Source organism: Xyrauchen texanus, chromosome 46, assembly GCF_025860055.1.
Source record: "Xyrauchen texanus isolate HMW12.3.18 chromosome 46, RBS_HiC_50CHRs, whole genome shotgun sequence".
Lineage (NCBI taxonomy): Eukaryota > Metazoa > Chordata > Actinopteri > Cypriniformes > Catostomidae > Xyrauchen > Xyrauchen texanus.
Genome location: NC_068321.1, coordinates 7,291,983 through 7,305,010, shown reverse-complemented (window position 1 = coordinate 7,305,010; position 13,028 = coordinate 7,291,983). Strand labels below are relative to the sequence as shown.

Here is a 13,028-nt window from a genome sequence, read left to right as displayed (position 1 = left end):
CATGTAAAAAAACTGACGGATATTTTTGACCACCTTGCCACATCTGCCTGTTTTTTCAGCATCTTCAGCATTTTTTAGATACTGTAACAAGTAAAAAAATTTTTTTTTTAAATTCTACTTTTATAAATACATCACAAGGTGTCAGAATGTTCCATTAATTGCACTCCATCATCATCTTTCTTTCTTTCTTTCTTTCTTCAAACTGCCATTATCCTTCTCTCTCTTTTTCCTCTTTTGGAGAGTCATGGAAATATAATAGTGGATTTTCTCTTCTGCTGTTATTGCAAATGGGACCACAAAAATAATTAATTTACTTCTATATACTGTAACTCAGTGTTCTGAACTCAGAAATGTGAAAAGGGTCCAATGTGTATCTCTATTGAGAGCATTGAAAGTGCATATACTGGAAAGATTTTATGTGCGTGTCGTGAACTTACTGGAGTTTTTGGGTTTAGGTGAAGGTGTGAGGCGTGTGGGTGGTGTAGGGGAGGGAGATGGAGAGGGGGAAGGTGTTTTGGATTTTTCCTTGGAGCCCCAATCTTCTTCCCACTCTTTGTGGTGCTTCCTCTCTGCAGCATCAATTCTGCATTGACAATGCACACATACAGGCTGTGAAAAATGTATAACATTGACAGTCATCTATTCTGAGAGGCTTGCCTAATAATATAAGAGTACATATTTATTTAGCCATAGCAACGCATACCAGTTTCATGTTCAGTGTGGACAGACATTGATTTTAATCTTTGCTTATTGTCGCTTGATGCTTCTTCATTGCTTCTTATTAGGACAAGGAGTTAAATGCTTAATTTGACCAATTTCTTCACCACAAAGAGATATTTATTATCAACAGACCTTAGTCAGGGTAAAAGCATATTTAATTTGACCTGAATGGCTTTGAGGAATTGAAATACAGTTTCATCTGATGAAACATTGCAAATGCTTTATGACTTTCAATAAAAAAGTAAACATGGTTTGTGAATATTAGACATGACCTAAGATGTCAAACTGTCCTTCCATCCCTCTACTAAGGTCTATTTACTCAGGAAACATTTTTGCTTTTGCTTGGTGAACAGCATTTTAAGATGATGAGAACCTCTCCATTTCTTTACGATAGCGTTCTTCTTCTTCTGCAGCCTTCTGTGATATCTCCATATTCCTCCTGCAAAATATTGTACATGTGAAACAATACAATTAAAAACACTTCATGCAGACTGTTTTGAGATTGCAATTATGTGGAAAAAATTTCAGTTGTCAAGTTTATGTAAATTCATATTTGCTGTTAATCTACTTGTATTGAAGACAGAAAGAAACAGATGGCAGATTAATTTATCATACATATGGTTATTCAAATTAATTACGAAACAATTCAAATATTTATTCAAAGACGTATCTCATGAAGGCTCTGTGTTTATGTAACACTTTCTTTCAGAAGTCATTAAGATACACAGATCAAACATTCATGTACATTCAAATATTAATATTATATTTGATATAAATATATCCAAGCATAATATATAATCCTATGTTTAATGGCAGGAATAGCCTTTTTTGCCTTATGTTTTAATAGCCTTATATTTGGTAATGTCATTGATAAAATGTGTTTCAAAGTATAATCAGATATTTACTTCATACATTTAATTTATTGGTATAGTATAACCACAAAGGAACAATATCCAGAATGTTTCAAATGTTATAGTTCCAGAATATATCCAGATTGCTTTGAGAATTGCTTTTAGAGTGCCGAATCACTTAAATGTGTGTTTTGTCTGTTGTTTAGCGATTGTTTTGGAGGATCTTAGATGTTTTTGTGCATTGCTATGTCTGGTTTGAGTAGTGTTGAATTGTGTGTGTTTTCTTTACTAACTGTCGCTCTTTCTCCTGTTGCTCTTTGATGATTTTGTTGGACTCTAAAGCAGCTCTCTTCTGATGCATTAACTCCTGTCTATCCAGCTCACGTCGAGATTCAAGCGCAAGCTGTTCCTCATCCGTCATAAAAAATTCCCTTCCCTGAGACAGACAAATCAGCACTATTGAGCAAATGTATATACAACCATATATATATAACCAAATACATATAATCCATTATAGAGTATACTGTACATCTATGTTATGAAACACATAACATTTGCATACATTTTCATACATTTACCATCTAAAGTCAAATTTTTGTATTCAGTTAGCATCAACAAAAATAACGGCAAAATAATGAGTTGTAAAATAATACGCCAAGAGTTTTAAGGCACAATGTAAACGACACATCTCCACAATTTACTACCCTTGTCTATTGCTGTCAATTAGAAAATATGTATTTATTTCTATATGTTCCTGTAGAGACCTCAGACATGAGTTATACTCTTGTTGGCTTGACAAGGTAATGAATTTCCCTCACAGTCCTCAAATTAAGACTGAGCAAATGGCTTTCTTTGACACACATCCCCTATGAGAGAGATAAAAGCCTTCCGGTGAGTTTTTGAGATGTTCTAATGGCAGAGATATGTAAAGCGTGCTCTCAGGAAACTTACAGCTCCGGTGAGAACAGTGATGGTCAGACTCCTGCTGCTCTTTAACACTCGCACTGCCTGTGAACAAACACAGTAGGTTAACATTTAAATATGTGGGTCATATTTATTAGTCTGGCATTTTCAGCTAAATAATGCTCACATCTTGATGGCTTAAGTTGGTGAATTCCACCCCATTGACTTCCACAATCTGGTCGCCAACCTACAGTACAAGCCGAACACACACACACATTAGTGTATTACTACAAATGATTAGACAGTACATTCTTTACTTTAGTTCAGGGGAAATTAAGAAAGTGGGTTATACAGTTTTAAGTATGAAATGTTGGTCACCTGTAAGCCCACTTCTGCTGAAAGTGACCCTGGCTTCACGTTGCTCACATAGATGCCTGGTTTCTGTGTTGGTCCACTTGATATGCTACAAAACAGAGGTTAATTAAAATACAAATTTAGGATCTTTGATGTAAATATTTTTTTGCCGCAATATGTTTTATATTACTTAAGTCTTTTTTTAATCTTTAAATAAATCTTTAAACAATATGTTATGGATTACACTATGTGTCAGCCTGAACATATAACATAATGTATAACATCAGCAAGGACACCAACATTTGCTCCAATGTAAATTAATTAGTGCTGTCAAAGCCTTCCACAGTATAAAGATAGAAATGCACTAAAATAGCACCAATTCAAGTTACATGAAATGCTTCCTTAAGTCTAAGTGGGAGTTTGACAAATGGAAAGAACTAGTCCCTACATAGGTTGCATATTGATTGCAATGGGTATTAAATTCCTCAACTCTCATCCCAGACAATATTAATCATTCGGCAGACTGTGGCTATCAGCTTTGTAACAGCAATTGTGAAGCCGGGTTCATGATTCATTTCAGGGTGTCAATGCCAGCATCAAGCACCGCTTTGAACTCCGCATGAAAATCGCTTGCAAACAAAAATGTCTCATTCTGCGTTTTGTTGATAGTTAAGGATTGCCATGCTTCTGTGGTAATTAAAATGTGCCTTACATAGGCTGAAAAATACTTGATTTCTGACACAAGTCTGTCACCATTTAGGGTTGATTAGTACAACAAATAGTGTTAAGAGCTTCAATCTCCATAATTTGATTACTGCCCCGGCTATTGTATGTGTTTGTGGTGTGTGCGTCAGTGTCATGACTCCGAGTGGACACATCACAAAGGTTCTGCCCTTACAATAAAGGTTTATGGTGGTTTATGCTGTGTTAATGCTACAGGCGCGATTAAGAATAATTAACGCTTTAAACTTGTTTAATAAATCTCATGCATTAGCGTGTAAGTTTTGACAGCTCTAAAATAAATATTAATAACTAAACATTAATTAATTTGCATACTGATTCAGGTCATAGTAAAGGTGATAGTAAATAAAGAGTTCACAGCATAATAGTGTGTTATGAGATGTTATAAAAGTCTGTTCACTTCTTTCTCAGGTGCGTAATTTCTATCAAATGACAATTATCTTTTCTACTAACTGTGATATTTGTTTGCTCAATTCTGATCATGATTACGCAGTCTCCACAATTACAGTGTAATTTAACAATTGTTTTGAAAAAAGAAGTCAGATAAAAATACTTTGCAATGTCACTCTTCATTCCAGCCCAATTAAGAAAAACATCCATTCAGTTTTTGAGAATATTTGATCAAAAACCACACCGTTCACGGCAATCTCCCATTCATTACTTTGGGAAGTTCTGCAATGGTAATCAAGTGGGGCTGAGCTTAGTGAAGGGTCAATTGTGGTATAAGACTACAGACCATAGTAACCACAGACAAAACAATGGATTTCTCATCATTGATTTGTTTGGATCAATGCAACTATAGCTTCTTAAAAACAAACTATGGTACAGTAATTGTGGTGGGGAAATTGAGGCGTTGAGTATCTACAAATACAATTGCTATAGTTGTCATTAAATTAAGTTCATTATAGATTGTTTAGAATGAATCTATAACAATGCAATAATTACTATGGCTAGTGTTTATGTAGTAAAACCATGATAATAGATTGTTAACAGGGATTAAATGGTAACCTGCAATTGTAACCTTAAGGAGCTATTTATAAAGTTTCAAATCCTTATAATTATTATATAAAAATGTATTTGGGTAACCTAGTGAATTCAGGTTGATTTTGTGATGATAAATAATATTTTTGACTTTGATAAAAAAAACAAAAAAACAACAGGTACTTTAGATGATACCATGTGAAGCACATTTGTAAATAATGTTCCCCAGTGTAGCTTGAAGTGAACTGAAAGTGTATCTGATACTTCATCTTTGCTACAATAAAGATTAATATAACAGAATAACGTATTTATATTAATAATTACAGTAAACATATACAAATTTTCTTTCCATTACCTGATTCCCATGCCTTTTGTGCCCACTAAACTCAGGAATACTTTCTTTTCCTTGATCTCTTTCCCTCCTATTGAAGCCAAACCAGCCACACTGCTCTTCCTCTCCTGTGAGGAAACCATAAAATGAGGGCTAGTTTTACAAAACACCTACAGCTTGTTAAAAAAAGGATTTCATATGCTGGTGCAAAGATGTTCTATCTTACCCTTGACTCAGACACAAACTGATCCACAAACTGCCACTTCAGAGGGTCATCAGTAGAGCTGAGTTTTACAAATAATTGAAATACCATATCATTATGGGAAAAGACAATAAAAACTATAGCAGTTAGTGTCTATAAATGCCTGAAAATGCTGTTTAAATGAAGCTTTGATACAATTACCTCTTGGCCGGAATCATTCCTACATCTGTGAAGAAATGTCACAGTGGGAATGATCAATAATTCACTCAATAAATCAATACATAATGAATAAATAATATCATTTGACAAGGACAATCCCAAAACTTCACAACCTTTAAGGAAGACATAATGCATGTTTTCTAATTACTTGCTCAACTGTTAAATCGATCACAAATTAGCGATAATTGAATTACTTTTACTTAAAATCAATTAATGAACCCCTGTAGAATCAGGGGCAAATCACTTATGCTCAGCATAATAAAGTTAGCTCTCTATGACGATTTAAAACTGGAAATGCTGTCTGAATGTGACAGGGGTCTTACAGCGGACTTTTAGAGACACAATCTTTTTGGTCTTGATGAGGTTGATGACCTCCTCGTGAATACAGGAGGAGATGGAGTAGCCGTTAATACGAACAATCTCATCGCCAACCTAAAGATGACACAGAAAATTAGCAAACATGACATTTATATGACTTTAGCAACTCTCATTTAATATTAATAGTATTAGTAACACTTTATACTGTCTTTTGAATGTAAATCTAAATCCACAAATGTATTTTAGTCACTTCAAGCATATCTATTGAAGGTCATTATGATTTGTTAAATATCTCACCAGCAATTTCTTTTTTCTTTTTGTTAAATTAAAATTAAAGCTGACTAATAAACTTGTTACGAGACCATCATATTTTTGTTACTTTTTTAAACCATTATAAAAAGCAAATTATCACATTTGAAACTATGATAATTCATCAAATGTTAGCAAAATTAGTAGCTGGCCATTTTATTTAAAAACAAATATTTTCATTGCCACAGGGAGTAACAGTACTCAAAAATATGCTGATTTATACCATAAACAAGAAGAGTGTGTCTTTGAATCAGAGGAAGTTTTTTAAAGAGGCTTGTTGCTCCCCCTAGTGGAGAGAACATGCACTAATCAGGACATACCAAATGTGGCACATTATTTGCTGAGACACAGTATATATTTGCTGAAATATAGAGATGTTAGCTAGGTAGTAAGAATTGTATTACATGTAATACCATAGTTATAACAATGCAATTACACTATGACACTATATCAAAGCTGTTTATTCTCTTACCTGCAGGCCAACATTTCCTGCCTGTCCATCCTTGACTATCTGTGAGATAAAGAGCCCACAGCCGAACTCCAGACCCCCACGGACACTCAAACCCAGACCCTCGGGGTGTGTACGGTCCAAACGCACTTCCTTCAACTTCCTGTGAAAATTTTAATTGAAAAATCAATATGAACTTGGAAGTTTCTTGCTATTTGGTACAGATGTCCCCATTTATCTTGTATAACATGATCATGTTTTTCAGCATGATTTGAGAATGTTCTAAAGATCTTCTGGTGCGCTTCAATGGAATCAAAGAAACCTGTTGTAAAAACTAACTAGAGTTAATATGGTCAATGTCACAAATCTAGAAATAATGCAGAATTTTAAAGATTTCCTCTATTAGTTTTCATTTTTTTTTTTTTTTTTTGAATGTTCTGTTTATTTTGAAGTTTAAAAGAAAACAAGATAATCCCAGATTTTCAATGTGGTTTTAAGACTTCTGTACAATATTTATGATGACGTAATCAGCAGTAATCTGATTACACTTTTAAAGTAGTAATTATTCAATTGTTGTAGATACTTTTTTGAATATCTTACCCAACAATGTCTCTAAGTAATATTTTTCATGTTCCACAAATTACAACTTGTTTCAATAATAGGCTAAATCGTAAGCGGAAGGGATTTCCTCAAAGTGGAAAGCAGCTGTTTTGAATGAATTTACAAGCTTTAAAAGACTTCATTCTGAAACAATCAGCTCTCTAAGACTGGTGGAAAAGCAAGAGAAACAGAATCCAGTTCACTGTACCCCTATTGGCACCATCAGACGTGGTTGAATAAACCTCCTCTCTCTGCCTGCTCATAACAACTTCCCTTTACCACGACTGACTGAGCATGAGAGAAAACAATTATTCTCTTTGGAGATGAGAGGGGTGGCTGTCATTCTACCTCATCCTTTCGCATTCTCTCTTTTCAATGTTCTTTACGTCTTTATTCCTTCCTATGTTATTCATGCACGGAAAGATTTTCAGACTTCTGAGAACCACCACTACACACCCATCAACTCTTCATTAACACTTCATTGTTCTCTGTCTCTCTAATTCTTTCTCTCACCTGGATCTCTTGGGCGTGAGCTGGTCGTACTGCACCTGATGTTTGAGGGGAATCAGTGGTCTGATAGCATCGAACAGTGGAAGTCGTTTGGGCTCATTGATTGCCAGCTTCAGGTCACCAACCAGGACAGGCAGGTCCATTGACCTAAAGGGCAGATCAATTTAAAGAGGACGTGATTGAAAGCATGTCATGAGGAGGACAGAATAATTCAAAGCTGCATTAGAAGAACATCAAGAAATACAGACAACACGTATTATGTACAAATTGCCTACATTATTGGAAGTAAAGCACTGAAACAGAAATGTTGGTGTATGTGTGTGTGTATATATATATATATATATATATATATATATATATATATATATATCTGTATATAACTGATATATTATGCATCCCATACAACTATACATTGGAAATATTAGTGCTGGAAATGGAAAGTATGGTATAACAGAAATACGTGCATGCGTAAATGCATGTGATACAATAGAATGGATTTTGATTAGGTCAGAGGAACTTAAATCAAATCAATTCAAATGTTAATTTAAAAATGTATATTATTATTATTTACATATACATTAGTCTCTGGGACCTCAAACATAAAATAGTGAATCTCAACAGAATATGCAGTTAATTATACTCTGCATGTTTTCTGATGTTTTATGTGGAAAATGACACTTTATGTCCATATAAAGTCAGAAAAACAGGTAATGCTGCTTTATGAAACATTTATATTCCACTCCTGACTCAGATATCAGAGACAATGGTAACTGGGAGAATGGCTGCCTTTGAATGCAAAGAAGAAATAATCTGATCCAAGTCCGACTAAGAAGCACTGTGTAACTTTTCCATTGAATTAGGGCTCTTATTCCTGTTCAATGGAGCAACACTGCCCTACCTGTCCAGGCGAGCAATGACGTGTTGACCTGCACAAATAGACCTAAAGGATTGTTTCCCTTGTGTTTTGCAGTTCATATTATTGCACACAGATAAACAGACACTGAATACTGTGGTTATTTCAATGGGCGATGCTTTTCATCAATTAATTACCACAATATAAAAAGTAGTAACCTGCAATTGTTACGTTAAGGATGTATTTCTACCTGATATAACAATAAAATGTTTTTTGTTGTTGGTGTAACCACATGCATTCATGTTGATTCAGTGATGTTAAATACAATTTTTTGAATATAACCAGAAATTTAGTTGTTACCACATCAAGCACATATTTGTATTTTTTATTTTTATTTTATAGTGTTTGAAAAATTACAGAAAATTACTCTAAATATTTTTTTCTAAAGACTTGCTATTGCTTAGGGGATTGTCCCTGTAATAAGTTTACTGTAAGTTGCTTTGGATAAAAGCATCTGCCAAATGCATAAATGTAAATGCTTAGATATTCTTCCCGAGATTTCTTAAAAATCTTAATTTAATTACGCAGTTTTAACAAAGTAGATTTTAGTGACAGTTTGTAAGATAAAAAAAACATTGTTGGTACTGTTTTGGCCCAACTGATGCACTGATGTCCAATATAAAATCTTGCTTGTGAAGCAAAACCTGATGAGAATCACTGCAGTAGCCTATCTTCACACAAAACTGGAATATGTTGTATTTGAGATTGGACTCACTGATGGTACATGCGCAGAACATCATACAGATAGTCCTTTTCTGCTTCATTATCGATCAACAACTCCACCTGCACAACACAAACATACAAATCTCAAATCAGATCATCATCATAATAATAAGCACAAAGTCGAAGATAGTCAAATTTTTACCTGGTGGTGGCTAATTTGTTGAAGAAATATTTTGAGGAAGCGTTTTGGCCAGTCAATGATGTAACACATTCCTCTTTCATTGAGCAAGAGACCAAGACAGAAGGTAGGAAGACGGAAGAGTGAGGAAGAGACGTCAAAAGAGAGAAAAAGAGGAGGTTTTTTTTATTGTGAGTCTTTAGGCATCTTTCAGATTGGCTTATGCTGTCTTTGTTGGTTGGAGAGGTCAGGTGGATCTTTCCTGTTTTGTGAGCAGCATAACTTCAGTTCTGCTCCATTGGCCCTGTTAATGTCCCTGGGCTCAGGTAAAGAGGTTTATCATGCCTACAGTGTCCCCTTACATATGTGAGTTAGTGCTGTTACCAAAATAATTGAAATGTTAATTGAAATGAGAATCATGCTTCATTATTTAAAAGCAAATTCTACTCATGCTGATGCGTCATAGCAGAATAAGTCTTTACATTATAGAATTTTTTTTTTGTGTGTGTTAAAATTAAAATATACAAATATGTAAATTATATCAATTATATATACTTACGAATTAGTGCAAATAAAGTGGAGATTCTATCCGAAAATTGAAGATTAATAAAAACAAGTAATCTCGAGGTGTGTCCATTAAAGTAAAATAAGGTAAACAATCAGCTGAGTGAACATTTGCGTTGACAATTTAGTTTGTTTACACCATGGCAAACAAATCCTTGTCATAGCTCGGAGATCTGTGACTCTCCCATTGATATAATGATTTTATATGAAGCGTCCGTAACAGTAACACATTTATTTATTTATTAATGTTTTGGTCATATAAATAAGGGAGACAATTTGTTAATCATATTTAACATCAACATAAATTAGCATTGCACAGCAAGTTTCAGCTTATTTGTATTAATATTGTTTGAATGTGGCTCATAAATGTGGCTCTTACAATTAGATAAAAGAGCTGTGATGATGAAGTGAGTGTATGTTTCTCAGACATTTCCTTGTCTTTCTGGAAAATTTATATTTTTAATATGAAGTGAAATTACAGTGTTCTCTAATCCATCTTTTGCAACCATGAAATATGACTAGTTGAATATGTTGTTTTAGAAAAGGTGGAGGTGGATGAAGAATGCAATTTCCTCAAAAAATCTATTATAGCAATATAATACAGTCAAATATATACCTAAATGAACAATTTAAAAGGGGGTTTGTTCCTTTACTTAAAACTTAATTTTTTCATGGTATGGTTGAAATTTCTGTGGAAATGCTCATTTCAAAATAAAGGCCATGTGTGACATGGTAATATTTTTTACAAGCTTATTTAGCAAACATATCGATGGCATTCACATAGTGTCAGAATTACAGAGAATATTGAGATGAAAACACAAATATGTTTTGTTATTGAAGGATAATATTTTATATTAATTACCTATATTAATTCACCTCTGTATACTCTTGAAAAAAGTTAAAAGACGTTTTTCAAGTGTCAGAAACTCACACGGCCCACTGTGTTCTGCAGCATCTACAGTATAGGTTTTAGAAATCTGGGCAGTTAGACACTTGAGGATTTTGTCCTGAAAATTATACAAAATATTTTTTTCATCAAAATGTTTTGAATGTAAATGTGTAGATTGTGTGAAAGTTTGCAAAGTGTACAGTGGTGTACATGCAAAACAGCAGAAAGTCAAGTAGTTTTAATGCTTTTTTTATTAATAAAAAATGAGGATAACCATTTTTTTCTTTTTAAAGAAAATTGTATAAAAGGTTTGTCTGCGTATTATTTTTTCATTTATCTTGGCATTGTTTTTCCTTCATTCACAAGTTGTGCCTTATATACGAAAAAACGGACAAAAATATATTTTTTATAACAGAATTTGTAATGATTTTAATCTTTTAATATATGTATAATAATATATGATATAATAATAATAATATTATACCTATGTATATAGTACTTCTTCCAATTTATACAAGCCAAATGAATATGAATATGCATGAGGTTCCATTGCCATAATAATATTGCACTGACTAGAGAGCTCTACTATGCATTTCTATTCACTATTGTAGAGCTCTAAAATTACATTCATACTAGTAGGAATTCCAATTACAGAGCTCTGTAATTAAACATGCCTTTAATAGTAAAAATTCATTACAGAGCTCACTTATTAGAATTCTTACAGGTAAATAATTCAATTGTAGAGCTCTGTAATTAAAAATGAATGGGAGTCAATTGAAACATGACAAGTAAAGATTCAAATTCTTTCTAGAAAAAATGCAATTATAGAGCTATCTAACTGAAATTCTCACAAATAAAAAACAACATTCAATTAGAGAGCTCTGTAATTTGAAGACTTGCTAGTAAAAATGCAATTATGACAAGTAACGCTGAGAACATTAAAAGATAATTTGGCCTTCCATAATGTGGCATAGCCACCCCCATCTACAGGCAATAAGAGAGGCCCAGCAATAAATTTTGCAATCCATTCTGCCTGACTACACATCTCTGTCACGGCATCTAACACAGTGGAAAAACTGCCCATTGTGTCTCTCATACAACAGATGGCACAATTCTAATATTACACATTTGGGAATCCTCTGTATCTCTGTATGCCACTTCAAAATATTAAGAGCAAAGACATAGGAATGACAAATAAATATATTTATTATTACGTCACAAAATAAATCTACTTTACAAACCAACAAAGCCGTTTAGTGAGGCAAAAACGAATGAAAACCTTTTGCTGAACTAGCCCATTTTCAGCAGTACACCTGTCACCTGTTCAGCCAATCATAAGCACGTCCATGCAGTGACGTCATTCCCCCTATCTACCTGAAACTGTACCTTTACCCGCATTTTTGTCTGACGTAAAGCATTGAAATTGGACTAAATTCCTCGTTCAAGCGAAATATTAAACTAGTATATTGATACAAATAATAAAAAAAATTAAATATGTAGTAAAAATATGATGACAACTTTTGGAAGCGTTTTCAGCGCATAACGGACGTTTTCGCCCGAATAACGACGGTTTATGTGTAAACAATAACTATTTATGTGTAAACAATAACTGTCGGAAGCTTTACGAATGTTAATGATACACTTTCCGAAACATTTCATACCGTAAAGAGGGGGCGCGTGCTCTTCCGGTATAGCCTATCTGCCGAAAGATAGACCAGTAACAATAGCCTACTAATAATTCAGTAAACCGGTCTTTTAAATTAAAATAGCAGTTTAAAAGTTCACCTTATGTCGAAATTCCCTCGCCACTTTGCGCTCCATTCTGTACACAGTGGTAGTTTTCAGCGGTGACGGTCGGTTGTTTGAGTCTCTCAGCTCCGTTAAACACACGTCGATCTCTGAACGGATGGTGGAGTATCAGCGCCGGTCAGAGGTCGATTTTGCTCCTGTTGGGTTTATTACACATGCTGTCATAAAATTGGCCATGACAGCCAAATATTCTCTAAAATGAAATCATAAAAGCATCTACCGATGCTCATAACATTAAACTAGTATGTTATTGTTAATTTCAGATTATTTCCATTATAGTAATTGAGGCTTGTAATGCCTTAAGGGAAAAAATGGTTCAACCCTTGATTTCTCTTTGTAATGTACCATTTACAAAGTGCATAAACAACTATTGGGTAGACAAAACAGGACACCAAGTGCTTACAGTTTCTATAATTTCCCATATTACTCCTTTTATTTGACAGTTTGTTTTTGTGCCGTGTAATTGTAAGTCACAGTATTTTACCCAGATTCTGTGTGTGTTCTACATCCCTGCTGTTTAGGGGG

The 13,028-nt window shown here is 33.9% G+C and overlaps 1 protein-coding gene across 2 annotated transcripts in view; it reads right to left on the bottom strand.

Annotated features, from left to right (window-relative positions):
* The window catches only part of ush1c (Usher syndrome 1C), a 31,328-nt gene extending 18,735 nt beyond the window's left edge, over positions 1–12,593 (bottom strand). For both annotated transcript variants that reach the window (XM_052119934.1, XM_052119933.1), the window contains exons 1-14: positions 12,480–12,593; positions 9,116–9,183; positions 7,491–7,634; positions 6,402–6,540; positions 5,626–5,734; positions 5,285–5,309; positions 5,108–5,165; positions 4,906–5,009; positions 2,853–2,937; positions 2,662–2,721; positions 2,523–2,579; positions 1,865–2,007; positions 1,094–1,159; positions 438–583 (exon numbers count right to left, since the gene is read on the bottom strand). In XM_052119934.1, coding sequence (XP_051975894.1) covers positions 438–583; positions 1,094–1,159; positions 1,865–2,007; positions 2,523–2,579; positions 2,662–2,721; positions 2,853–2,937; positions 4,906–5,009; positions 5,108–5,165; positions 5,285–5,309; positions 5,626–5,734; positions 6,402–6,540; positions 7,491–7,634; positions 9,116–9,183; positions 12,480–12,515 — 1,240 coding nt within the window. In that variant the 5' untranslated portion in view covers positions 12,516–12,593. The remainder of the gene's footprint in view (positions 1–437; positions 584–1,093; positions 1,160–1,864; positions 2,008–2,522; positions 2,580–2,661; positions 2,722–2,852; positions 2,938–4,905; positions 5,010–5,107; positions 5,166–5,284; positions 5,310–5,625; positions 5,735–6,401; positions 6,541–7,490; positions 7,635–9,115; positions 9,184–12,479) is intronic.
* Positions 12,594–13,028: the final 435 nt, after the last annotated feature.